We start from the raw sequence: 26,984 nt of genomic DNA, 5'->3' as shown, positions 1-26,984 counted from the left end.
GGAGGGTAAAGGAGAGGGTAAGGATAAAGACGCCATGAATTAAGGTCATCATTGTATGCTGCTTCTGCTACCACACAGCCCCAGTGCCTTTCTCTCTGAAAGACACAGGAGGCAGCTGCTGAGCCCACTTTGGAGGAGGGAGCTTCCTCCTCTACTTCTCAGCTTCTCCAAGCACACTGTGGAGAGTTCTAGGCCCCACTAAACCCCTTGTCCCCAGTCTTCATATGTGGTCTTTTTTGGCCCCCAAGATGTATTTTATTTTTCTGTCTGTCTGTCTGTCTCTCTCTCTCTGTGTGTGTGTGTGTGTATCTGATGGTGGGTATGTGCACCTGAGTATAGGTGCCTCTGCTGACCAAAAGAGGGCATTGGATCCCTTAGAGCTGGAGTTGCAAATTGCAGGTGGCTGTAACCTGCTCAGTGTAGATGCTGAGAATTGAAGTCCACTATGGCCACTTTCCAAAGGGTCCACCAACCTCTAACTCTTACCCCTGGTTCTTTCCACCTAATTTCCTCCTGGGTTGCTGCCTTGAATCCCCACAGTCTATTATTTGAGGACTCTCCCTTGACCCTGCTTAGTCCCCCCACAATGTCATTGTGAGAAAGACTGTGCAGCTTCTACATTCTACCTGCCCGATCTGAAAAACTGTCCACTCAAACTGTAGCTACAGAAGAGAACACCACGAGCCACTCAGAACTTAGAAAACAATTCACAATGGCAATCCTGTTGGAGGAGTGTGGGATTACACAGTGGGCCAGAGCTAAATATACAGACCAAGTACATGTCACTCAAAGTAGGCGCTACTGTCAGAGACACAGAGCCTTTGATCAAGGGAGGGGACAGCTGGCAGTGGGCTGACAGAAATGTTGGTAAACAGCTAAGACAAATGATTTCACAATTACTTGGCTGTTTCTAGGTAATCTAGATGCTGCTGGTTTAAACTAACTAGATTGCCTGACTGTGTGGCAATGATACTCTTCTACAGCACTCTGGAACTTATAATGGCTGCTGCTCCAAATCTACACATTCTGTCTGGGCCTCACGATCTGCCATTAAGACAATGGCAGGTCATTATTTAGCATGCTTAAGGCAGCCTGCTCCTGCTCCTGTCCTCACTGTTCTTCAGCCTACCCACCCTGACAGACATAGTGGAGAAAATAAAGGATCTGGGTTGGCTTCTTGGCCTCATGTGTGCTCTCAGCCAGATCACGTATTCAGGTGAGCATATACCATCTTGGAGGAATTGTTAATGCAAAGGCCAAAGCACCCTCATTCACTGTCTCCTACTATCTCCTACACAGCATGAGAGATCAGGTCCATGGGCACTCCTGTTTTATAGATGTTAAAATGCAAACTGGCTGTGATTCCAGCACTTAGGAGGAGAAGGTGGGAGGCTCAGTCATCCAAGGTCATCTTTGGTTACTCAGTGAGTTCAAGGCTGTCCTGGGATACATGAGACCTTCTCCCAAAAGAAAAGTAATAAGACACGCAAGGCGAAGGTGGTTCACTTTTAAAGATGAGGAGTTCAGAGGGAGGGAGGAGGAGGCTGAGAGAGTGAAGCAAGTAAGAAGGGACGGTTTAAGCACATTGCATACATATATGAAACAAACAATGCCCACCCCAAAACCTTTGAGAGTTTACTTATTTGTTCTGCAAACACCAGGCAGTGGGGATATGAGAGACGAGGTCCCTGCTCTCATACACAGAGTACACACATTTAGGGCAGGCAGGAACCAAGTGAGAGGGGCCTCAGGGGCTCAGAAGGCTCTGTGAGGGGTGACATTTTAGCTCCAGACAACAAGAATTTATGTATCTGTGACTCACAGGGCAGTGTGCCAAAGATTAAGAAAGTAACTCCTAATGTCCTGAGGTCTAAGATGTTCAATATGATTTTAGTGAAAGAGAAAAGGAGGGAGCCACACCAGGCTCCTGCAGTTTATAAGGAAGAACATAATTGTAGGCTGTGGAAATTCACTGGAGGGTTTCAGGCAAGAATGCACATTCACCTGCTCTGCAGTTTTAAAGATCTTTGGTAAGTGGGGCATGGTGGCTAATAAATGTAATCACAGCACTTGGCAGGTGGGTGTGGGGGCATTAGGAGTTCAAGGGTAGCATTGGCTACATGTTGAGTTATAAGCCAGCCTGGGCTACACGAGCCTCCTCTCCTCTCCCTTTTAAAGATAACTGCTGGTTTTGGAAAACAGGTTGTCAATAAGCAGAGGGGAAGCAAGAAGATAGGGTTAGGACTTTGGCAGCATTCCCGGGGAGACCATGCAGAGGGTTGGAGACTAAGAACCATGGTGAAGGAGAGGAGAAGAGAAGGTCATGGTGGGCCTTGCAGGTCGACTTGGCAAGATTCAATAATGCATTGGACATGGAAAGTTATGAAGAAAGACTTGGGACAGCTGTGTGGTACTGGTGACATTTATCGAGATGAAGACTAAGAAAAGATGAGCTGAGGCAGGAATCAATTGTGGCCTTTGATAAAGCTTTGCTGTTGTTTTATTGTTTTTTTTTTTTTTTTTTTTTTTTTTTTTTTTTTTTTTTTTTTTTTTTTTTTTTTTTTTTTTTTTATTAGCTTTTGAGACAGGTTTCTTCATGGTAGCTATAGCTGTCCTGGAGCTCCGTCTGTAGACCAGGATAGCCTCAAACTCAGAGATCTACTTGCCTCTGCCTCCCCAGTGCTGGGATTAAAGGCATGAATCACCATGCACTGAAGTGGAAAACTAAGGGTTCTTTGGAAAGTCAGTTGTGTTGGATGGTGTTTTGCTGGGGCAAACATGTGAAGGAAGGGTTAGCTGAAGCAGACACAGGTGAAAGGATCTTCTGCTAAAGCAAGCACGTGAAAGGACACGTGATGAAGGATTCTTCTTTAACAATGCCCATGTATTGGTCTGCCTTGCATTCCATTGTGGAGCTGTATTTGTCGGGACTCCATAGAGAAAAACTGCACCCAAAACTGGCGGTGTGCTGCCGCTTCTTACCACTTCCACAGACTCCAGCTGACTGGCAGAGTGATGTCAGCTGAGACAGAGCATGTAGAGTTTTGCTTAGTCAGACTCATGTGCTGAGGCAAGACCTGTGGAGGACACGGGATGTTTGGAGAGATATAAATAGGACTTGATGGACAGTGACAGAGGCTTGCTTATAGAACTCACTGTTCAAAACTTGTGGGTGTCTTGTCTTGCTGAGTTTTGCTTCCCTGAGAGAGGCATAGAGGAGAGTCTCTTGGGGTTCCTCTTGGTCCCTCCTGCTGACTCACACTGAGGCTGAGGCCTGGCTTTCTCTGCTAGGTAGTCTCACCTCTGATGACTCATTCGTGTTTGCTATCCCAACTCCGTGAAGAGTTTGCGAGTGGATCGAGCTGCCACTGCTGACCTGTGAACTGAACTGCCAATTTCCAGGCAACATAGAGGGGAGTTGCTCCAAAGAACCTTTCTAAACAGGTCCACTTCCCCCGTATCCTTTCTTTCCCAATACCTCTGGTGGGTGGTGGGCTAGCAGGGATGTTAAATCATTTAAAAACCAACATTAAAAATAAGGTTAAAACATTAAACTTACAATGTATTGCTATTATTGGTTTTGAAACCAAATTTTACCATACAGCCCTGGCTAGCCTGGGACTTGCTATGTCGACCAAACTGGTCTTGAACTTCTGACCCTCCTGCTTCTATTCCCTCAAGTGCTGAGATTACAGGTGTGCACCTACCAAACCTCAGCTTTTTTTCTTGCTGTGCACCTCATTGGTTGTTGCAAAGGAGTGGCTAGAACCTGTTGGAATGGGATGCAGTAAAGCACTGCTATAGAGGAGACGTCAAGGCCCAGGTCATGGCTGGGCCGTCCAGGGTGCTCAGCACTCCCACCAGCACATAGACTCACTGAACTGTTACCTGATGCAGGATTCCTCATCTTTAAACTGCAGACACAACACTGCCATTCACACAGTGCTCATCTAGGAGTTTTGTGAGGCTCTACCTGTCGGGCCACAGCCCAGTCTCTGCTGAGCAGCTCCACAGCCTGAGTGCCTGCTGCACGCTGTCCAACCTGTTAGCCATGTTTGTCAATGGGCCAGCAAGTCTTATATACTCATCACCTGTGAATTTGACCAGAGGGACAGAGGAGGCTGCTCCACGTATCAGTGGACTCTCTGCAGCTGCTGGCTTCAAACTCTGTTCATTTTTAATGTGCTGGGATACCTGGCTCAGCATAACTGTGGATGGCTTAAATATTAGAGTTTTCTTATCTTTGTCATTGTCTGCATCTTCCTCCCCTCTTTCTCCTCTTTTATTTTAAGGTTTGTTTGTTTATTTTTGTTTGACAAAGGTGGCTCAGTGTAACATAGGATGATCTTGAACTGACTCTCCTGTCCAGCTTGTCCTTGGGCTTGTAAGTGGAGGTTTCATGTTTTACTTTTTCTTTAACAAGCATGCAGGTAGACTGGGAAATCTTAACCATTTGTTCAAATTTACATTAATTTCAAGAATGTTTCTAGAGCCATGCGCCATGTTTGATGTGACGGGCAGAGAAGGGCCCAGGACATAGGATCTTCACCTCCCAGGAGTCCATCATTTATCTGCAAAGGAGACACACACTAACCACTACTCACATAGCAAGTGTGTATCCAACAGGAAGTGTGGGGATGGTGGCGAGCACACTGGCTGGGTTAGGCCTGAGGTTCTACATCTGCACTGATGTGGAGAGGGAAGGGCTGCCGCATCTCCTCCAGGATTGGCTAACACATCACCTCTGCTTTCTGAGGAAGAAGACATCCCTATGATCTAAACTCCCCAGGCCTCCAGAATGCTGCTCCCCAGGAAGTGCCGATGTGTTTTCTTCCCCTTCTGCAGAAACTGTCCCTGCAGCATTTCTAGCAGGGTCTGGGGTGAGCAGCCAATCAGGCTTGCAGAAGGTGCTCTGAATTCATAGCACTTGGCAGCAAGGAAGAAGATCTCAGCCATTTGGAAGGGAGAAAAGAGAGGGCTGTGAATCAGGGTTTGCGTTGATCTCAACTGTAACTTTCCAGAAAGCTGGGACACCCAATTCCAATAAAAGCTTCCTGAGTATTTCTGGAGCCATTGTGGAGGTGCTGGGCTGTGTGGGTGGGTGTGGCTTTTCTTGGTTTGTAGAATTATATTTTCTTACGGATAAAAACTTCCATCAAATTTGTGAGCCAGTGTCTGTCCATGTGGGGTGTCCTGAGCTGCTGAAGGCACAGGCTAGGGATGCTCATGACTGACAGACACAGCTAAGACCAGGACAAGGGTGAATTCTGAAGCGAGAGACACAGGACCAGAAGCAGGTAGTCCTGTTTAAGACCAAACTTTTCCCATCATGCCCAGTGGGGAAAGGGGCAGTAGCATGTGTGTGTGTGTGTGTGCTCATGCGCTTGAGCGGAAGATAGAGAGAGAGAGAGACAGAGAGAGAGAGAGAGAGAGAGAGAGAGAGAGAGAGAGAGAGAGAGAGAGAACACTAAGATTTTATTTTACCTGGTTTATTTTTACTCCAGCAGTTCTGGCTTGGCCAGACATTTTTATGTCCAAAAGCCCTTAATTGGATCAGGACAGGGCCCATCTGACTCGAGAGTCATAAAGACTGTACTGCTAGCCAGGGGCGTCCTGGGTGACAGAGATGGCCGCTCAGCAGCACACATGCCAGCTTTGGTGTGATTAAGCCAGTGGCCAGACAGAGGGACCAGGAACAAGTTCAGTTCTACCAGACACAGGGGTGGAATTAGGAAAGGAGGATCTGGGAGCGTGGGTCTCCCTGCACAGCTTGCAGTTTCCCAGTGGTCCAAGGTTTTCATTCATTCATTCATTCATTCATTCATTCATTCATTCCATCCATTCAACATGTGTTGCCTAAGTGAGTACTTTGTGCCAAGTAACATCTTCCACGATGGATAGAAGATAGCTTTCTTCTTTCATTATCTCTAGATAAAGGACCCACTTCACAGTGGTCACCGAACACTTTACTAAGTGTAGTGGAGACCAGTACTCGTAAGAGAAAGCTGCTGCCCTGAAGAAAGAAAAGACAAGTAACAAAAAATGTGCTAGGTCCTGTGTCAGCGTTGGACACACCCTAGTCTACCCACTAGTCTGCAAGTTTACATTAGTGCTGGGGAGGCTGGCACAGACACGAGTAATTAGCACATGTCTGAGGGGTATAGGAGGGGTTTCATACCAACCACCTTAAGAGCAAGTTCAATGGGTAGAAAATGAGGAGAAAGAGAAGGGTCTTCCAGGTGGAGGGAGTGGCATGGGTGATGTCCAGTAGTTTGCTGAAATGCCTGGAGCAGGTGTGAGGGTGGATGGAAGAGTTGGAGGTGTAATGAGGAAGGGTAGCCAGAAGTTAAGGCTGGAGAAGGGATAACTGGTTTCTACATTGCCCAACAGTGAGCAGGGTCTACCTTTAGGCTATGATCGTCTCTCCCTTGAACCAACCCTTGGGAGGCAGCACCATGCTTGCCTGTTTAATGGAGGACCCAGAGAGGCATGGGCTGTGGTGGAGGGAGAGCAGGCAGCCCTTGCCTCAGCATAGCCATGGGGGCCAACACAGCAGTACCAGATTACAGAATTCCTAAACCGTGCTTCAGTCCTGCCCGAGACTTCCTTCTCCCTCTCTTCCATCTCCTACCAGTGGATAGACCTGAGGCTGGGCTATGGGTCTTCCAGTGTGGTAGTGTATAAGTCAGGAACAGTGAACAAGACCCTGGGCAGTCAGGACTCTGAATTCCCATTCTGCCAAGACCACCTTGCATGATCATAGCCACTTAAACTTCTCTGAGCCTGCCTCTGTAGCTAAAAAATGAGGACTTATTTTTGTTTGTTTGTTCATTCTTTTTTTTCCCAAAGGATTTAGGGAGGCACATGGGATAAACAGGCTAAATGACATACAGCAGGAGGGGAGTCAGCCAAGGAGACGGTGAGGCTTTGCTTCTTCCTCTCCACCAGGTTAGGCTCTGTGTGTGCATGGGGGTCTGCAGAGAAGAGCTGCTGGAATCAGTCCCAACTTAGCGGTTTTGATATCAGATCCACCGAGGGGAGCAGGGTAGGACCCGCCTGGGCCAGATTTCTGTTACTCTCAGACTCACAACCTCCTTCTATGACAGAGTACTGCCAAGAAATCGATGGGGGGCAGGGAGGGGCTGCTGACAGTTCTGTGGAGGCTGGGGGCAGAGAAGCACTGGGCTCAGTCACTCAGTCCTTTGTCAGATCGTTGTGCAGATGTTAAGATACTGGATGGGGCCCTGAGATGTAGCTCAGGTGGCATCGTGCATACCTAGAAATCACAGAGCCCTGGATTCAATCCCTAGCACCCCATAAAACAGGTCACATGTTGGCCTATGCCTGCAATCCCAATACTTGGGAGATAAACACAGGAGGATCATGAATTCAGGTCATTCTTGGCTACATAGCAAGTCCAAGACTAGCTAGACTGCTTAAGATCCTGTCTCCAAAAACATGTGAGTAAATAAGTAAATAAACACATAAATAGCACTCTAGTTTGGTGGGCTTACAGAAAAAAAAAAACATTTTAAAGGGCACCCTTCTAGGCCAGGCATGATGATACAAGCCTGTCATCCCAGTACTTGGAGGGTAGAGTCAGAAGAATAAGGTGTTCGAGGTCATCCTCTGTGGGGCTGGACAGACACAGGACCATGGGAGTCAGTTCAGAGCAAGACTAAGGTTGAGACATGTCCAAAACCCAAAAATATCATCTTGAGACCAGCAGGAGTAGGACCATTCCTTCCCTGCTCTGGGTCTGTTATGTTCTGGTGCTCATAGCCTTACAACCCCCACCTCTGTCACCCTTGAAGTGGTCATGTGGCCTGGTGGCCAGGTAACAAGTTATAAGATCATGTCCAATAAGCACTTGGAATTCCTCTTTATGCAAATGAGGCATCCCCAGCACCTCAGCCCTGGCCAAGGATGTGCACTCCCCCTGAAAGCCTCTACCCACTCCTCAAAGGTTTAAATAGCCTTGTTCTCCCAATTAAATGGGACTCCCAAGAGTGTTCTTATTGTGGTCATGGTGACCCTAAGGTCTTCATCACCTCCAGAGGTCCTCCATTTTCCTCTCAGGCCACCACTCTGATTGGAGGGGGTGCTGGGTGGGAATAACAATCCTCAACTACGTTAACAAGTTCAAGGCCAGCCTAAGCTACATGGAATTCTGCCTGAAAACCAAACCAAACCAAAGCATCATGATAGTTATGTAACAGCACAGGACCATAACATACCCTGGAGACAGAGACCATTTCAGAGTGGTGGATGCCACTCTGAAGATGTGGCAGAGTCGCAGAGGGACCCCAACAGGGTGGTGAGGCAGCCCAAGGCCCACCAACCAGGCCAGGCCAGCTCTGGCAGGCTGCTGTGGCTGCTCTGGACTTACCAGGCACACACACAGATGTACCTCACTCTGGTGGCTGAAGCCTAGCACTGAGAGGCCAGCGGAGGCAGGAAGGAGAAGGTGCAGGCTAAGTGGCGGTTGAAGGCCCAGGACGGAAGGGGTCATGCAGAGAAATCCAGGCTTGGCACCTGAAGAGAGCCCATGAGAGGCTATTGGTGAAAGTGCAGCCCAGTTGCAGCAGAAGACCCCAGAGTTTTGGAGATGCCAGTGCCATCAGATGGCCACTAAGAACAGCAGCAGCAGTGGAGTGGAGCCAGCTGGGGCCTAGAAGACAATCTGAGTGCTATAGCAGGCAGAGCTAGAGACTTGACCCATGCTCTTAGGAGGAGCTTAGAAGATGGGAGAGGATTCCAGACATTGAGTTATTTACACTGTGGGAGTTTGGTTTTGCTTTGATCATGACTGAGCCTGGTTCTTCCCTCTTGAAGTAAGAAAGTATTTAACTTATTTTTCATTTTTATAGGAGTCTGCAGTTGAGAGACATTAGATTTTAAAAGACTGGATTTTAAAAGAAGTATCTTAAAGAGACCTAGTTTTTAATTGTTTGAATTTTTAAAGACTCAGGGACTTTGTAAGTTTGAAAATGCTTTACATTGTGATGTCTTTACTAATATGTACTGTTAGGGATGAATAAGAAAGAAGAGTTCTGTCTTCACAGTGATGTGTCTGTGTGTCAAGCTGAGAAAGGGTCAGCTGCACTGCACTGTTCTGTATCAACTTGACTCAAGCTGGAGCTGTGGGAGAGGAGGGAACCTCAGATGAAGAAAGCCTCCATCAGACCAGGCTGCAGACAGGCCCATAGGGATTTGTCTTAACTAGTGATTGATGTGGGAGTGGGCCCAGCCCACTGTGGCAGTGTCGTCTCTGGGCTGGTCCTGAGTTCTATAAGAAAGGAAGCTGAGCAAGCCATGAGAGCAAACCAGTGAGCAGCACTTGCTGACCTGCCTAGGTCGTGGCGACTCATCACAGCAATAGTAATAGTGCAAACGAATGTAGGCCCAAGGCCATCAACATATAACTCAAAAAAGGTTTGTTTACTTTTATTGTGTATATGAGTGTTTTGCCTGTCCATATATCTGTGTACTACTTGTGTTCAGTACCTGCAGAGGCTAGAAGAGGTCATTGGATCCTATGGAACTGAAATTATAGATGGCTGTGAACTGTCATGTGGGTGCTGGGAACTAAGCCCAAGTCTTCTGTAAGAGCAACAAGTGCTCCTGACTCTCCTAAGTCATCTCCATAGCCCCAATCTCTTTTTCTCTCTCCTTAAGAAGATCTTTGGCAGACCTGGAACTTGCCAAGGAGGCTAGACTATCTGGCCAGCAAGCCCCAGGGTCCCCTGTCTCAACCTCCCCAGTGCTGGGATGGGTTCTGCCCAAAGCTGCACAAACCCTGCCCCTAATTGTACTCCTTTTCTGATCCCTGGCTCCAAAGTGTGGTCCAGAAGTCTAGACACAGTGAAGAGGCTGTGCAAAATGCAGGTCCTGAGGTCCCATCCTAGACTACAAGTAGAGGCTGCAGAGTAAGAAGTTACTAGATGATTCCTTCATACTGTACAGTGTGAGAGACATGGGGACCTTGTCTTTCTAGTTTACCACAGCTATCCTGAAGACAAGGGAGTGTAAAACTTGAAAGAGTAAGGCACTGAGTTTTCCACCACAGCCACCTCAGAATGGGTCCTCTGAGACCCAGGGGAACCAAATAGATACCCTCCTTCAGGAAGTCCAGACTCATGTCATTAAAAACCTGCTGATAGGTGAGCCAGGAGTTTAGCTTGTCTAAGCCCAAGGAAGTGACAGCCACGACAGGGTCCGAAGTCTCCTTCAGTATAGCCGCTGGCCACAAGAGGAGGTCTAGTTGTGTTTAAGGACTAGAATTGATAATTGGCTATGGAATGGCAGCAGTTAGGAACTTCCTAGGGCCAGAACCCTAAGAAGTCAAGTACCAGCACGGGCAAGGACCAAGTACCAGCATGGGCAAGGACCAAGGACCTTTAGTCTCCTCTTTGCCTCTCCCAGCACCTCCCTGCACTGTGGTCCAGCTCCTCTCAATCCTGTAGAGAGTGAGATCCTGCAGCATCAGGGTCTTCACCTTTTACCTCCGCTCCAGTGGGATACTGTGAAGCTCTGATGCTCGAGCCTCCTAGGGTGCACTCCTGGGGCTCCATACACATTTTGGTTGTGTTGGTTGACAGCCCTCCTACTGATTCCAGAACCTGGTGTCAATGGTACTGGAGGAGGTAAGGGGAGGGCCTAGGCACTCAGAGAAGACTTGGGGCTGGGACAACCCCAGGAACAGACCGACAACCTTGGCTGTCTCCTAGCTTCTCCTAATATGAAAAGCCTACAAAACTGGGAATGTGGGGACTAAAGTCTGTGGCTACCATCTGTAGATCGGGAAGTTTTACAGCCTCTTCCCCTTCTTCATGTAGAGTTGAATGCTCACTCTTCTAGAAGCCTTGGTGCCAGCTTGGAAGTTTAGCCTAATTCAGTCTTTGGGTTCCTGCTTTGAGCAGTGTGTACAAGAGTGTGTAAGAACATTGCCCTGCCCACCTGTCCCCCACTTCATCCCTGTCCTTTCCCTCTGTGAGTGGGAAATGCATCTACCTTCTGACAAAGCTTTTCTAAAGCTTGAGTTTTCAGCCCCCTTTTGGGCTTGCTATGGAACTTTATTCAACTTATGGCCCCAGCTGGGCCTTGTGTGAGGTGAGGAATACATTAAACTTCGTCTTTTCTAGACCAGTCTTGGAAGGGCTCTAGAGCTCCTCAAAGTCTTCAAGGGTCAAGTGTGATATTTTATACCTGCCTGCAATTCTCACACTTGGGAAATGCATTCTAAGGCAGCTGAGGCCACATAACAAGTTGCAGTCAGCCTGGGCCACATTACAAAGCCGGGGGGAGGAGGAGGAGGAGGCAGAGAGAGAGAGAGAGAGAGAGAGAGAGAGAGAGAGAGAGAGAGAGAGAGAGAGAGAGAAGATTGTCTAATGGCATGGATTTCCAGTCAGTACTGCTCCGCCAAAGTCTGTCGCTGACTGGCTTTTCTTAACAGTATGTTCTTCTAAATTCTTAGGGAACATTCTAGAATATCTTCATGGTACTTCCAGCTATAAAACTTTAAGGATATACCTTTGCTCCGTTTGGTGCAACTCAGAGCCACTCAAGACTGGGGCCCTTGGGAAGAATCATCAGCTCCGGGCAGAAGAATGTTCCCCAGCAGCTGGCTGAGATTTGGAAGCATGACAGACCATTCCCTGAGAGACAGGAAAGATGAGGACCAGATGTTCCTCTTGCCTTAGTCTTTGACAACCTGTAACATCTGTCTTCATCTGCTCTCCTTGTCCTTCTCATGCAGTGCTTCCCACGGGAAGCAGCAATGGAGGCTGAAGATGCCTGGTTCAGCAGGATCCTGGAGAAACCCAGTATATAGGTGGCCAGCATCCATGGAGCAATTAGCAGATGGCCACGAGACTTTGTAGAAGCAGGAGCTCACCTCTGGGAAGAGCCAACAACTTCCCCCTCCATGATGGCTGGCCAGAAGCTGTGACAACAGCAGCACTGCTGACTCAGCGATTTCCCTGCTGGAGACTCTCCCTGAGGAGATGCTCTACAGAAGGAGCCGGCCATAAGCATAAAGATGCTCATTGTGGCATTACTCAAAATAGCTCAGACTGGGAACCACCCAGCTAGCCTGCAGGAAGGAGACATCAGCTACAGAGAACAGCATGCACTTACTTAAGTAAGTGCCACACGTGAGGCCACAGGAGACGTGGACTTGACACTGATGGAGCAATGCCACATCAGGTGGGACCTGCAGACATGAGAAGAGCCACTGGGAGCAGTGTCACCTTTTCTCTGGCTCACTTAAACAATCACTGTTTATTGTGGCCTGGGTCAGCATTGGGGTGTGAAAGGACAGAGAATAGGACTGTACTTTCTGTTTGCTGACAGCTTCAAATCCAGCGTATGCTCCCCAACATCCTTCAGTTCTGTCACTGCATCACTTTCCAGCAAAAACCAGTTAATGAAAGAAGGAAGAGAGAGAAGGCACTCTCCCCCACAGACCCCTTCTGGGACATGTATGTCACTCCAAGTGTCAAAACCACCTCCAGCTATATTACATACATGTTAGAAGAAATTATGAATTACCAAAATGAATTACAGTAGTGACATTTTGGTCTTTTACTGTCTTAATTTCTTCTGCAGCAAAAAACATTTTTTAAAACCCATTTTTCTAAAGGGTGGTGGTGGGGTGTGGAGTTAGGACTTGTTACTAATCTCATGGGCAAATAATTAAGTGTGCCTAATTCTGAAAGCAGCAAACTAAATTATGCAGTGCCAAAAGCAACAACTCCTGTACCTACACCGTATCGTCTCTGCCGGCATGATTTTAGCTTTACAGCTAAACAGCTCTGCCAGGAAATCTAATAGAAGAAAGCAAAAATATTTCTGTTTCGATCAAGCTACCATTTGAGAAAGACTTTTAAATATGTTCTTCTGTGTGTGTAAATCTGACAGCAGATCCATAATTAAAGCCCCAAGGGAGAGCTTCCTTTTAATCTTTTCAAAGAAAACCAATAAGGCATCCTTTAAGATGTGAAGTGATGGATTAATACCCTTTGGACTGTTCTGAGTTTCTCCAAGCCAGAGTGCTGCTGTTAATAACACAGTCAGCAACTCAGCAACTCGAGGAGCAAGAGCTGCTACCCTCATTGCTAGCACATCTGATCCCAGAAGACTCAGATAACAATGCGCCAAAGGCCATGCTTGTGTCTGTCATAAGTCCTGTTGCTTTGGGTATTTGTTAAATGGTGGGATGCAGATACAAACATGTTCACACTAAAATACACTCAATTCCAACCCTCCAGGGAATGTGTCACGAAGGGTAAATGGGAGAAGTAGTAATTACCCAGGCCTTCAGTTCTGTGTGAGCAATCAGGATGGATAATTTAGAGTATAAAGTGGACTTTTAAAATATCTTGCTTGAGCTACTCAAATAGACTTTTTGTACAGCCTCAACTACTGCTGAGTAATTGTAGGCGCATTTCCCCATAGGGTCTGTGCTGTGTGGACACGTGTGTGTGAGTGTGTGTGTTAACACAGTTGCAACGCACCCACCTCAGGATATGGGGCCCCTTTCAAGGGCAAATGTTCCCTCTCACTGTGATGTTCCATCTGACCTTGAATACACATGGCCAGATTAAACCTCCCTGCACCCTGCCTACAGTTGACTAGCAATTCTGTCCTTTTTTGTTGCCTCTTCTGACAGCAAGAGCTTTCAGACCTCACCAGGATATCCCTGTCTCCTGTCTCTGACTTTCTGAGTTTGTATTGGCTCTTGTCTATCCAGCTATTTAAGGCCTATAGCTGCTTCGAGCTCATCTGCCTGAAACATCTGTGTTATCCTTTAAGTTTTTCTGTACTTATTCAGTTGCTGGCCTGACCAGCACAGTAGTTCCTGCCTTAATGTCAAATGTATGCACACACACACACACACACACAACGGTGGGGGGAGGGAGAACATGACAGAGACAGAGAAACATACATATAGATATACATTATTAATATTTCAGTTTCACACAAGGATATTCACCCACTGCTATATGTATAAAATTAGTGTATTATGCACTGTACAAATCCAGTGCTGGCTTGCGACCTTGTATAACTCTCCTAACACTGTACCACACAGACTTGACCAAAGTCTCCTTTGTGTTCTGGTCATCTTTAGTGTGGATGGCTAACTATGCTGCATCTCAGCTGCCTATATTGGAATATGCCTAAAACCCCTGGCAAGTAGAACAAAGATTGATTTTTCAAAATATAGCACTGGGCCTGATACACACAACACTTCATAGTTGTGGAATGAAGGGTTGTCTATACTAAAACTCTGATCCAGATGAACAACAGCAAGAGAAATACTCTACTTCATTAGACAGGATACAAAAGTAGAACCCCGAACTCCACATTGCTGCATGAACCCTGTGATGATCACTGATCCAGTAAAGCCCAGAACATAATAGTTTTTCTCCTCTGAGGATGAGGGTAGATGAGAGAGCCCTGGCTGAGCTGTGCTTTCCTGCACTGCTACATTCATCAATACATTAGAAATAATAACAGCTGGACATCTAAAGGGAAGGAAATGTAGAAACAGAGAAGGACATTGTAGGTCTCCACTGAAATCTTATCAAGTACTCTTTCCACAGAGAAGGTGGGAAGGATAACCATGTGGTTGGCTACTCAGCAGAACTTACTTGATTGATGTAAAAGGATCAGGTTAAACCACTATCCCCAAGAGACTATTCATATGGCCGTTTTGGTATCCTGCACAGGGCCAGCTCAGTGCTGAGCCATCCACAGGCTGGTACTAATGTCGCTCTGCAGGTTTTGGAAGCAACCTGCTAGGTCATTCATACCACAGCCACAAACTTCGGTGTAGCCTGTCCACACTGCCTCCTACATTCAAAAGCGCAAATCAAGAGAGAACACAATTCCTTTCCACTTGAGTAGAGAACAGCCAATCCTGACAATAGATTAAAGATTAAGGCATGAAGCAATCTTCAAACAAGCTGACTTGATTTTGTTCATGCAGATGAGAAAGAAACCTGGGTTCAGAATCACAGCTTCTGAAGGAACAGTGAAGCTCATGAGAGACACAATGTAAGCACAGCCCACAGGAGTAGGGTCTCGGGGTGGGGTGGGGTGGGGGATGCACAGCCTGTATGGGAAGAGAACACGGGCAACAGCTTCCGCTTATCTCGCAGTTCCATTAGGAAGCTTGAGCATGGCGCTGGAGAGAGATGCTGTGATGTGCTATGTTCACGGTATACCTCTAGGTAGAAGGGCAACAGGGGATGTTTACAAGAAGGGTGCATATTAACAATGAACTATAAACACATGATGTCATCCTCCAAGATTAAGCATCCTTAGTACTTTTAAAGCACTTAAAAAAAACTTCTAGTTGCTATAGCAACTCAATGCAGCTCTTAAAAGGGGATTTTTGAGGGGGTCATTTTATAGCCTCAATCACCATAACAACATGATATATTTTAAAAGAGTATTTTTATCTAATTTGTATCAGACTCAGTCCATATTTGCCTTTTCTATTTAAAATAATCAGATCAAGCATGACACGGAAGACACGGAAGAAAATGATTGTCAGCAAGGAAGCATGGAGAGAGAGAGAGAGAGAGAGAGAGAGAGAGAGAGAGAGAGAGAGAGAGAGAGAGAGAGAATGAATATCCGGAACAAACCTGCTACCTCTCCCCAGTAGCAGTGAGCAGTGGTGGGTAGTCCACGGTCCATGCTCTGAATGGGCACAAGGAAATGGTGTTTATAAAGTTCCTCACCTCGCAGTCCTGAAAGTACAGCCAGTTTCTCCTAAATCGCATCAGTAGAAGAGGATCTCTTGGGGCGGCTAGTGTGACCAGTAAGTGCTTCTCCAACCCTGGGACTCAGAAAAGGAGTGGGTGAGGCACAAGCAAGTCTTGTCAGAGTATGTTTCCTCTGCGCTCTATACACCTAAATAAATGGGGGAAGTGGCTGTTTAACATGATGCCAAACTCCGGAGAAAAGAAGTGGGTGGACAGAGTGTGGCCGGTAGAGCACCAGGAGACGTCAATGTAGCTGAAAAGAGAGGGGCGCGGGGGGGGGGGCGGCTGTCTCAAGAGTCTTCCCATTTCCCTGGAGGTCATGAAAATGTGAGCTGTTTATATCAAAGTATAATGTAAAGGCGACTATGCCCTAGCTGTTCTTCGGCACCAGTATTGGTTGGAAAAAGGCGGAACAAAGACAAGAGGTCAAGAATTTGGAGAAGTTAGGGGTGTGTGGAGGGGAAAACCAAGGCGAGTGGTGTGTAACAGTTGAGCGGAAGTTTTTGAATAACGGATTTTACTTTGAGGGGGTGGGGCAGTGTCAACAAGAGAGGAGGAAATTAAAACGCTGAGAAAGGATGCAGACATGGCGTTTGTAATCATTCCTGAGGCTAGTGAGGCCTGGGTCGGATGGGAAATAGCAGCCCTTGACATATATTCTCACACACGCTCTTACAGAGGGCAATACTAAGGAGCAGGGGCTGAACAGGAGCCTTCAAAGTGCTTGGCTCCTGGTTGACACACAGCCAGTGAGTGTTAGCTGATAGAAAAGAGCTAGAAATGGTCCATTCGGGCCGAATGCAGTTAAGGAAAGTAGGAGGACGAGAGAGGACAGAGAGCGAGACAAAAGTAGGAAAGGGGTATCAGAATGGAAAGGAGGAGCCCGGGGACGCCGGCCCGGCCCGGTCTCCGATCCGTGGAAAGGGCAGCGAGTGACAGGCACGCAGAGGAAAGACGGACGGGGTGAGCCGCTCACCTATGGTCGACACCACGGTGCCCACGAAGTAGAAGGCTCCAGGGAAGTCCCAGCGCGGGCGCAGCGCGTCGGCGCGGACCCCGGCGGCCAACGCGGCCTCGTAGTGCCGGAGGAAGGCGCGCAGCTCCGGCTCCGCCACGCCGTGCGTAGCGCTGAAGTTGCGCAGCGTGGCGCCCCAGCGCGCCCGCGCCTCCGCCTCGCCCGGGCTCTCGAGCGCGGAGAAGACGGTAGCGCCCGCCACCAGGTAGAGGCCGATGAGCGCGGCCAGCAGCACGAAGCGGCCGGTGTCCTCGTTGAGGTGCGAGCGGCGGCAGCAGCAGCAGCAGCAGGAGGGGCGCGGCAGGCGGCGGCGGCAGCGGCGGGGCGGGGGCCGGGGGCTGCGGGAGGACATGGTCCGCAGCTCAGCCCCGGGGCTGGGGCGGCGCTCGGAGCCCGGGCCCTGACATCCCTGCCGCAGAAGGAGGAGGGTGAGGATGGTGGCCAGAGGTCAGGGGCCGCGGCGGAGCCCCCCTGCAGTCTCCCCGGACCCGGGACGGCAGGGCGATCCGCCTCCTGCCGGGCGTTCAGGCCACGCACCGGTCGCCCGACTCAGCGGACACCCGGGCTGGAGCGCTTCTCCCTGCGCCCCGACGCCTTAATGCCTCTCGCGGCTCCTCACTTGCTGCCCTCGGGCTCCGGGCTCCGAAGCTAGGCCAGCGCCGCCCGGTGGCCGGAGTCCACGGGGCCCCGGGCCGCATACTCCACTCTGGACAGGCCGCGGGCTGCGGGCAGGGTGAACCGAGGAGTTCGGACGCCTAGGATCGGAATACGGTGGCAGGGCACAGAGGGAGTCCTCTGGGGCGTCCCATGAGGCTGCTGGGGATCGGTCGCGCCTAGGCGCAGGCTGCGCGGGCAGTCCTGTTCCTCCCCTGTAATTGAGCTGGCGGCGTCGGCTTCCGAGCCTCAGAGCCGAACGAGTCCTCCGAGTCCTCCGGGGAAGCGCTCCCTTCCTTTCCTTGCTACCGCTGAAGATCTACTCGGTACGGAGAGGCGGAGTCATCCGAGCCCCGGGCGGGGTGTTGGGGAGGGGTGAGTAAGGAAGGGAGGAATGGGTGGAGAGTTGGGCTGCTACGCCTCCGGGTCGTTTTGGCCACAACAGTGCGTCCCACCGGAGCAGGTGTCCCACTGCCGCGCTGGCTGCCAGCTCGCTAGAAAACCGGGTCCTTCCTTCCCTGCGCTTGTGCTCCGGAATGTCTTCCTTTCTCAAGCCACTGGGAAACTTTGTTCAACTTGGTGCTTTGAGGTCTCAGGGGCTGGGGGCCATCTGGAGCCAAACCCGACTTTCGATTCTCAGGCTCTTGCCAGAAGTTTAAATTCCCGTTGCTCACCCTTTTGTTCCTGGATCCAATCGCAGCCCCAGGACTCTGGGGGAGTCATCATCTGGGGGAAAAGATACGGTTTGGGAACCGAGAACAGGCAGCTTCTCTGGGCTCCGGGCGCGGCGGGAACCAAGGCGTCTGCTCCCCCTCCCGACCGAGCGACCGGCCGGCGTCAGCACCGCGGACAGCGCATCGGTGCGGCAGCCCGCGGGTGGGAGGCTCTTGGCTGCGGGGGCCGCCACGGTAGGCGAGGTCGCTCACCCGGCACCGCGGTGTTCCCCAGACCCTCCTTGCTTTCCCTTCTACACCCAGAGTGTCCCCTACCCCACCCCGACGCAGGTGCGGTCGCCAAAACAGCGTGTCGCCAGGGTGCGGACGCTGCGGAATAGAGTCGGGAGGAGGAGTCACGCGCAGGTGGGGGATTCTGGGCCACCAGAGAAGGAGGATCACAGGCTGGGTTTTGTTGTGGCTTCTATGCTACCCCAGCCCACCAGTCCTAGGGACAAGAGCTTGGTTACACCCCGGGTGCGGTGGAGGATGAGGAGAAACAGTGCGCTTTGGAACACCCTAGGAAAGCGTCCTCCACCCTACCTCACAGAGGAAAGATAGCGGATGATGCTGATGCGTGCAGCCGCCTGTCCTCTACCTGTCAGAAACCAGTTTGGCTGGGGTCATAAAGTTGTGTCGTAAGGAACACTCTCAGTATAAACAGATAATCCCGCCATCTCCGGCTAGCTCTCCCCTCCTTTCTTTGGTTCCCTTTCCTCTTTTATTGGCCTCAAGGAGGCTACTGCTAATGATATAAATAACGAGAGGGCGGGGGGGGGGGGTTAGGTGGTGGGGAGGAGGATGGTAGACAATCCAGGTGGCTGAGAGCACACTTGGCAAAATGCAGAGCTGCCTCGTCTCGGTCCCCTCCCCAGGCCAAGGCCAAGCTAGCTAGCCTCCACTGCAGGAAAATGCCAAGCTAAGATCGACCCAGAGAGGTGCTTGTAGTATGGTGGTACTCACTGAGGACCATTCACTGGACATTGCACAGCTATGAACCTGCGCTTCTCCAGCCATGCATAGCAGCACAGGCTGGCGCTACTGAGAAGCACCTGACTTGGGATGTAGTAGGCAGGGATAACGGAGGCTTGCATCTTAGAGACATTGCTTCAGAATACGGGCGTAGGGGACCATGCTCCTGTTGGTATGCTCAGATAGAAAGAAACCATTCCACAATGTCCTCCAGGTTTGGATGGCAAGCGGCTATTTGTGGTTTAAGGAAGAAACCAGCTTGTCCACTGAGAGAACTCCAAGTGCTCTGATTCACTGTGTAGCACACAGTGGGAGCTTTATCCAATTGCCACCTATCATCACTGCAAAACACTGTTTACGGTCAACTGTTGCCATCCCCAGCCTCTGCCTCTCCTCGATACCTGCATGTGTCAGCCCAGCTGTTTCCTCCAGTTTAACCCTGCAGGCGATGAGAATGCCGAGCCACAGGCCTCTGGGACTGAGCTCTACTTGGTTGCTCAGCTCTGAAAGAAGCTTGAGAGTGTGGTCTCACAAGATGGCCCTGAAAGGCACTGCCAGGCCTCTCAGGGCTTTGCTCAGACTCCCAGAGTAAGGATGGGGTGCTTGACTGCATGTCCAGCTGGCAGAGGGCCCACTCTCTCCTCCAACTTGTGACTCCAGCTTGATTAGCAGCAAACCCTTGGCATCACTTTGAGCACCAAATGACAGATCTATTTATGTAATAGGGAAATGATGAGTTCCTCCTCCTAGACGTGGGTCCTCCAGAGAACCAGCCCATGATGAATGTGGCTTTTGTCCACTTGGCCACTGACTGCCAGCTGGCGCTCCTCAGTGCTTTTACCTCAGCCCAGAATTGCCGCAACAACCTCCTAAGGAAAGGACTTGCTGTGGCAAAATTTCCTCACATAGGTCCATTCGAACGGCCAGTCACGGCTGCCATTCTGCCCATAGTCTCATCATGTGACCAACGCCTGTAAACCTCGCTTTCCAAAGGCTTCCCAATGCCATACAAAATTGGTGTTTAAGTCTTTGGGTTCGGAGTTCAATGTCTTTAATTATTCAGTTCTCAGAGTTGGGGTGTCTGTGGGTGTCATCCAGCTCTGCCTGCCAGCTCGAACTGTTTAAACACCCTGCTCCCAACCCAGTCACCAGGCTCCTGCTCATACTGTGGGCCCTTCTTCAGATCTTCAAATATACAGTTAATTTAGATTTTCTTTTCTTTTAAAAATTTGATTTGGTTGTGTGTGTGTGCACACATGTGCAAGTGTACCCTAATGTATGTGTGTGATGTCAGATGACAACTTATGGGAGTTGGTTTTCTCCTTCTACCAGGTGGACTCTGAGGAGTGAACTCAGGTCATCAGGTTTGGCCCACAGTACTCTTCCTTACCCACTAAGCCACCTTACCAACCCAAGTTTTCTTTTTTCCCACAAAGCTTTTTTTTTTTTTTTTTTTTTTTTTTTTTTTTTTTTTTTTTTAGGAAATTTTGAAGCATTTGATGCCAGCATTTTAACCCCAAACTTCTTATATCTGTCAAATACTCGGGAACGTAAGACAGGACAAACGAGCAGACAAAGCCTCTCTTCCTTCCTCTCTCCTTCCTCTGCTTCCTCTTTTCTTCCTCCCTCTCTTTATAGAGGGAAACGCAATGTTGGAGTGTAGGCCAGGAAATTTAGGTAAACTCAGATTCAACCTCACCTGGAATCTCCATGTATAGGACTACAGCTAATACACACAGAATTATATATCTGTTATAAACAGAAACACTGATGGTCATAGCAGTAACAAGTGGGAAGAGTGGTTAGATCAGCTGACATGTGAAAAAACTAAAACGTAGTATGTCTGTACAATGAAATGTTCAGCTCTAAGTGGAGTAGAGTACTGACTTGGGCAGTAACATAATGATCTTAAAAGAACTGAACTTGTAAGGAGAAATTATCACAAAAGACCACATAGTGTGAACTGCAGTTTTATGAAATGTCCGTAAGAAGTAAATCCACAAAGACAGAAGCAGCTCAGTGGTCATGTGGGGCTGAGGGTGGACGGGGTGGTGGTGGGTGAGTGAATGTGTGTCTCCTACGAGGACAGCTGATTATGATGGTAATCAGATGATTCTTTCACGAGACTGAAAGGCAGCCCAGTTGTGTATCGTAAATCCTGGAATTGCATGCTCTGGGAACCAAAGCTCAATAAAGCTGTTTAAGAAGCACAAGTGCAATTCATTTGGCAAGTGTTTACTTAAAAAATAGAAAATAGAGTCAGGCATGGTGCCCTGTGCCAGGTGTAATCACAGCACAGAGAAGGTTGAAGCAGGAGAATTATGTGTTTAAGACATGCCTGGATTATGTGACAAGTTTCAGACCAGGTTGGCCACATAGTGAGAATATAACATATCCCTGTCATAACAAATACCTGCCCAGGAGAAAATAATTTCTCCTTTTCTCCTTCCTTCCTTCCTTCCTTCCTTCCTTCCTTCCTTCCTTCTTTCCTTCCTTCAATGGCTGGGGACTCACAAAGATCTACCTGTCTCTGCCTCCTGAGTGCTGAAATTAAAGATGTGCACACCCATGCCCGATGAAAGATAGTTTAGTAAAAAGTAAAGTAAGTAGTGTAGAGGGCTGGTGGGGCTCGGCTGGTCAGTGTTTGCTTAGCAGGCACATCCTGGGTTCAGTCCCCAGCAACATAAGACCCTGGTAGCTCATGTCTGTAATCCCAGTCCTTGGGAGTAGAGGCAGGAAGACCAGATGTTCAATATACACAGTGAGTTTGTGGCCAGCTTGGACTACAAGTAACACTCAAAAACAACAAAAAAGTGAACATTTTGAGCCAGTTTAACTTTGGTAGGAAGAAAAGTTGATTATAAAATTTAGTTTGAAGAAAGTAATTTGTTCCAGAAAAAAAAACTTTCTTTTAAAAATTAATCTGTGTTGGTTAAGTGTTGTTAGAATTCTGCATTCCAAATGGCAGGTTTCAAATGTGCTAGGTGCCTCCATCCCTCTTTGATCTTCTTAGAACTGCTCAAACACTATTATCTGCCTTATTTATTAGTAATTAGCTGAATCTAAGTGCCACCATCCATCTCAGGCCTCGAGCTCAGCATTGTGCTTCCACTTTTTGAGTACACTGTGCAAGGTGTGCACCCACTGTGGTTAGTATACAAGTCACTTTTTATTTTTGAGACAACCTCTCACTTGCAGCTGGGCTAGCCTGGAACTCACTATGTAAAGTAAGCTGGTCTTGAACTTACAAAGATCCACCGGCCTCTGCCTTTTGAATGCTGGGATTAAAGATGTGCAGGACCATGCCCAGCCCCACAAGCTGCTTTTAAAATATGAAATCTAGAGATTATGACCTTCTCATAACTCATCTCCACTGTCCCTCCTCACCCCGAATGCTCAGGCTTTCTTGGATTCTTCTCACTCTTCATGGTATGCTGTAGTCACGTGTACATTTGTTTACATCCATGCATATGTTATTGGCTAGACTCCACATATGACACAGGACATGTGATTTATGTCTTTCTGAGACTATGTGATCTCAATTACTAGTGTGCACTCTAAATTCACCCATTTTCCTATAAAATGTTCACTTCATTATTTCTATGAACCAAGCAATTTGTGTGTGTGTTCATTATCCATTCATCTGTTGTTAGACAAGGTTGGTTCCAATTCTTCTCTGTGTTGAATACAGCATCAATAAGCACGGATATACAGATATATCTGTCAGGGGATGGAGTTCCATCCCCTATGGCCAGGAATAAAATAGTTGGGTCATATGATAATTTTATTTTTTTCAATTTTTTGAGAAACCTCCAAACTGATTTCCACGGTGGCTATATTGGCTTATCCCACCAGCAGCAGGGAGTAAGGTTACTTCATCTCCGACATTGCTGTCAGATTTGCTGACACCAGCCTTCTGATTGTGGCTAGGCAGGCTCTCAAAGCAGTTTTAATTAGAATTTCCCTGGTGGCTGGGGATACCAAACACTTTTAGAATAGTTATTGGTCATAGTATTGGTACTGTCTGTAGCAGTACCCAATTAAATACTTAAATTGATCCTGATGGCAGCAGTGCATTCCTTGCTACCCACTCCCAATGATCTGGGTTCCTGAATGAAAGACACACACACTCAGCCTTTATATTTTGATATACCTTAAACAGCTCAATGGCTGGGCCACTTCCCAACCTCCACGTGGCTAATCCATTCCCTCCGATATTCCCAAGTTATTACTTATTAAAATTTATACTCCATCTTTGTTGCCCTGGACCCAGTCGGGCAGCCCTTTCGGCTATGTTCTCTGTTCTGTACCTCCTCAGGAGTGTTATTTCCTCTCCTCTGCCTTCTCCCCAGTTTGGCAGATCTCCTTCTTCCTCCTTCCTCTCTGTCGGTAGCCCAGGAATCCTAAAAGTCCTGCCTGTCTGTCCTGCCCAACCATTGGCTGCCGGCAACTTTATTTACCAATCAAACTCAACTAGGGACAAGAGTCCCTCAGTATCTTGCATGTAGACACGCAGATTATCCTGCAATTTTGGGACCCAAATTAACATACTACAAGTAGCATTAGACCAAAACCCACTACCCCTTTCTATTCAATTAATTTGTCCGTTTGTTGACTGGCAGTTTTGTTCTCTTTCTATTTAGTCTGCAGTTCTTTGTGAGCTCTGGATACCAGCCCCTTGTCTTCTGAAGCGTAACTGGTAAAGGCTTCTCTGTAAACTACCCACTGCATCCTTTGCTGTACAGACTCCCTTGTTTTCGTGTATCTGTTGATGCTGGGGTTCAACTGTAAAGTTCTTGCCTACCTCAATATCTTAAAAGACATTCCCTAAACCTGGCAGTGGTGGCACACGCTTTTAATCCCAGCATTTAGGAGGCAGAGGCAGGCTGATCTCTGAGTTCGAGGTCAGCCTGATCTACAAAGCGAGTTCCAGGACAGCCAGGGCTACACAGTAAAACCCTGCCTCAGAAAACAAAAGAAAAAACCAAAACAAAAAAGCCAAAATAAATAAAATAAAAAGCATTCCCTGTATTTTTGTGTTTTAGATTTTAAATTAAGGTTTTGCTCCATTTTGATTTGATTTTTGTGGAAGATGAAAGATAACCTAATTTCACCATTCTGCAGAAGAACTGCAGCTTTTCCAAAACAATTTGTTTAACAAAGAAAAAAAGCTACCTTTTCCCAAAGTATGTTTTTGCTTCCTTTGTCAAACATTAACCAAACATCGTCTGGTGTTGTGCTTCTGAGTCTTCTGTAACGTTAATCTTCCCAGGTTTATGCTGGTCCGGGGTCCTCCGTGTCACCATAACTCTTCAGTACGAGCATGCTGTGCATAGTAACCCTGTCCTGGTCCTAGGATCTCCGTGGAGCTCCCCACTCTCGATCCTTAGGATTGCTTTGAGTATTTGTGGTCATTTGTGGTTCTGTGTAAATAGGTTCTCTCCCCGCCCCCAGACCTGTAAAATATGACATGGGGATTTGGTAAGTATTGCATTAATTCTGTATATTAATTTTGGTAGTATAGACATTTTCACAACATGGATTCTGCATATACAGGAACGGGGAATATTTGTCATCTTTTAATATCTTCAGTGGTTTTCTTTTTTAACATCTTTCATTGTAGAGTTCTTCCACCTCTTTAGGTAGATATATTCCTAAATACTCAAGTTTGGGGAGTTATTTTAGATGAAATATTGTTTCTAATCTCTTACCAGAGAGTAAGCTATTAACATAAATGAAGGCTATGTTTATTTCTTTAATATTAATTTTTTCCCCACAACTCCCCTGTGTTTATTAGGTTCAAGAGTTTTCTAATAGACTCAACAGGTCTTTTAAGTAAGGAATCCTGATGTCTGAAAGCAGGGTGAGTTGGACTTCATCCCTTCCTGTTCTCCCTTTATGTCTTTCTTTTGTCTGATTGCTGTAGCTAAGATTTTGAGCACGAATAAGAGGGAAGGGTGGACACTTCTCAGTGCCTTTAGGCACTTTCCTCTAGAGGAAATACTCTTCATTTTCTCCATTTAATATACTGTTGGTGTTGTTTTGTTGCATAGAGACTTTATTATTTTGAAGCATGTTCCATTCACTCCTAAAATCTCTAGGACTTTCATCATAAAGTCATGCTGAATTTTGTCAGATGCTTTTTTCAGAGTCAATTGAAATAATTACATGGTTTCTGTTCTTGTTGTTTGTTTTTTTGTTTTTGTTGTTTTGTTTTTTGAGACAGGGTTTCTCTGTGTAGCCCAGGCTGTCCTGGAACTCACTCTATAGACCAGGCTGACCTCGAACTCAGAAATCTGCCTGCATCTGCCTCCCAAGTGCTGGGATCAAAGGCGTGTGCCACCACCGCCCGGCCCTTGAGTTTGTTTATATGGTGTGTTACATTTATTGATTGATATTGAACCAACCTTGACTCTCTGGGATGAAGCCCATGTGGTCATAGTGTATACTTTCCTTAATGTGTTTCTGAGTTTGGCCTGTAAGTATTTTGTTTAAAATTTTTTATCTTATGTTCACCAAATAAATGGTTTTGTAGTTGTTTTGGTTTGGTTTTTGTTGTTACTTGGTTTTGGCACCAAGATGATACTGGCTCCATAGAATCAATTTCTTCAATTTCTATTTTGTGGAACAAGTTTAGGAGAATTGGTGTGGTGGGAATGGAGCATGCTAGGACAGGATATAAGGCTGACTGGTTTTCCAGATCTAATTCTGTCATGGATTTTTAAAAAAATGATTTATTTATTTGTCTTATATGTATATGTAGCTGTCTTCAGACATGCCAGAAGATGGCATCAGATCGCATTACAGATGGTTGTGAGCCACCACGTGGTTGCTGGGAATTGAACTCAGGACCTCTAGAAGAGCAGTCAGTGCTCTTAACCACTGAGCCATCTCTCCAGCCCATCTGCCATGGATGTTTTTGATTTCGTGGTGGATATGTGCACCAAATATACTGGAAGTGTCAAATTTAAAGAGAAGCTTCACCGCTTCTGTTTTTGATGCCAATGTTAAATACGTTTACAATCATTAAGTTTTGGAATGGTTGATTTCAGTGTGTGACATTTTATTTGAAAGGGATTTTTTTTTTTAAAGTTTATCTTTAAAAGCTGATGGAAGTTGGTCATTTCTATCCTATGAAAGGTTGCTTGAGTTTCTTTCTTGGTTGTTTACAGGCAGCAACTGTCTTCTCTACATTGTCTTGAAATTAGAGGTTTGTTTTCCTCAGTGATTTGGCAAATGTTTCTTCATGCTGACGTCACAGAACGTAGAGGAGGAAATCAATAAGCAGAAGACAGATGTGCTTGAGCGACAGCATCCCTTTTGTAATGAGCCCCATTAACGGCCTCTCTGGGTGATCTCATGGTGACTGAGCCCCAGTAACGGCCTTCCTGGCCGATCTCATGATGACGTCAGCTCATGAAGTGACTCACTGAAATCCAGAGAGATTCTCTTTCTCTTCCAGAGTGACAACCAGCCACGTCATATTGGTGAACTTTGGCTTGATGGAGCTACTTTAGGTCAGATTCTCAGTGTCTCTGCATGCATTACCACATAGTGAGGCTTCAGTTACACCTGCAGAGTGCCAGCCAAATGAGTGAGACCACTGCATGGAGTCAGGGGCTCTGGTCCTAAAACTTTGCTGAGAGCTTTGCTTTCCAAATCTGTCTGTGTGGTGAATGCATGTCACCATGATACCTGTGGGTTAATGGAGCCACCAATCACAAAAATCCTAGGGTGCAGAAGATTCTTAAAGGTCACTGAGGATGAGTTTATCTCAATCTTCAATCCAGAAAGCTGAGGGATCCTTGTCTAAACAAGTCCAAAGGAGTCAGTTTCCATTGAAAAATGGTTTTCAAA

General features: G+C 47.4%; 1 protein-coding gene across 1 annotated transcript in view; it reads right to left on the bottom strand.

The window, feature by feature from the left end:
- The window catches only part of Kcnk12 (potassium two pore domain channel subfamily K member 12), a 47,315-nt gene extending 28,871 nt beyond the window's left edge, over positions 1 to 18,444 (bottom strand). The window contains exon 1 of the mRNA XM_034514235.2: positions 16,750 to 18,444. Within this exon, the coding sequence (XP_034370126.1) occupies positions 16,750 to 17,140 (391 nt within the window). The 5' untranslated portion in view covers positions 17,141 to 18,444. The remainder of the gene's footprint in view (positions 1 to 16,749) is intronic.
- Positions 18,445 to 26,984: the final 8,540 nt, after the last annotated feature.

Source organism: Arvicanthis niloticus, chromosome 11 (genome assembly GCF_011762505.2).
Source record: "Arvicanthis niloticus isolate mArvNil1 chromosome 11, mArvNil1.pat.X, whole genome shotgun sequence".
NCBI classification, from domain to species: domain Eukaryota; kingdom Metazoa; phylum Chordata; class Mammalia; order Rodentia; family Muridae; genus Arvicanthis; species Arvicanthis niloticus.
Note: the sequence above shows the minus strand (reverse complement) of the source record. Positions and strands in the feature narration are given on the sequence as shown.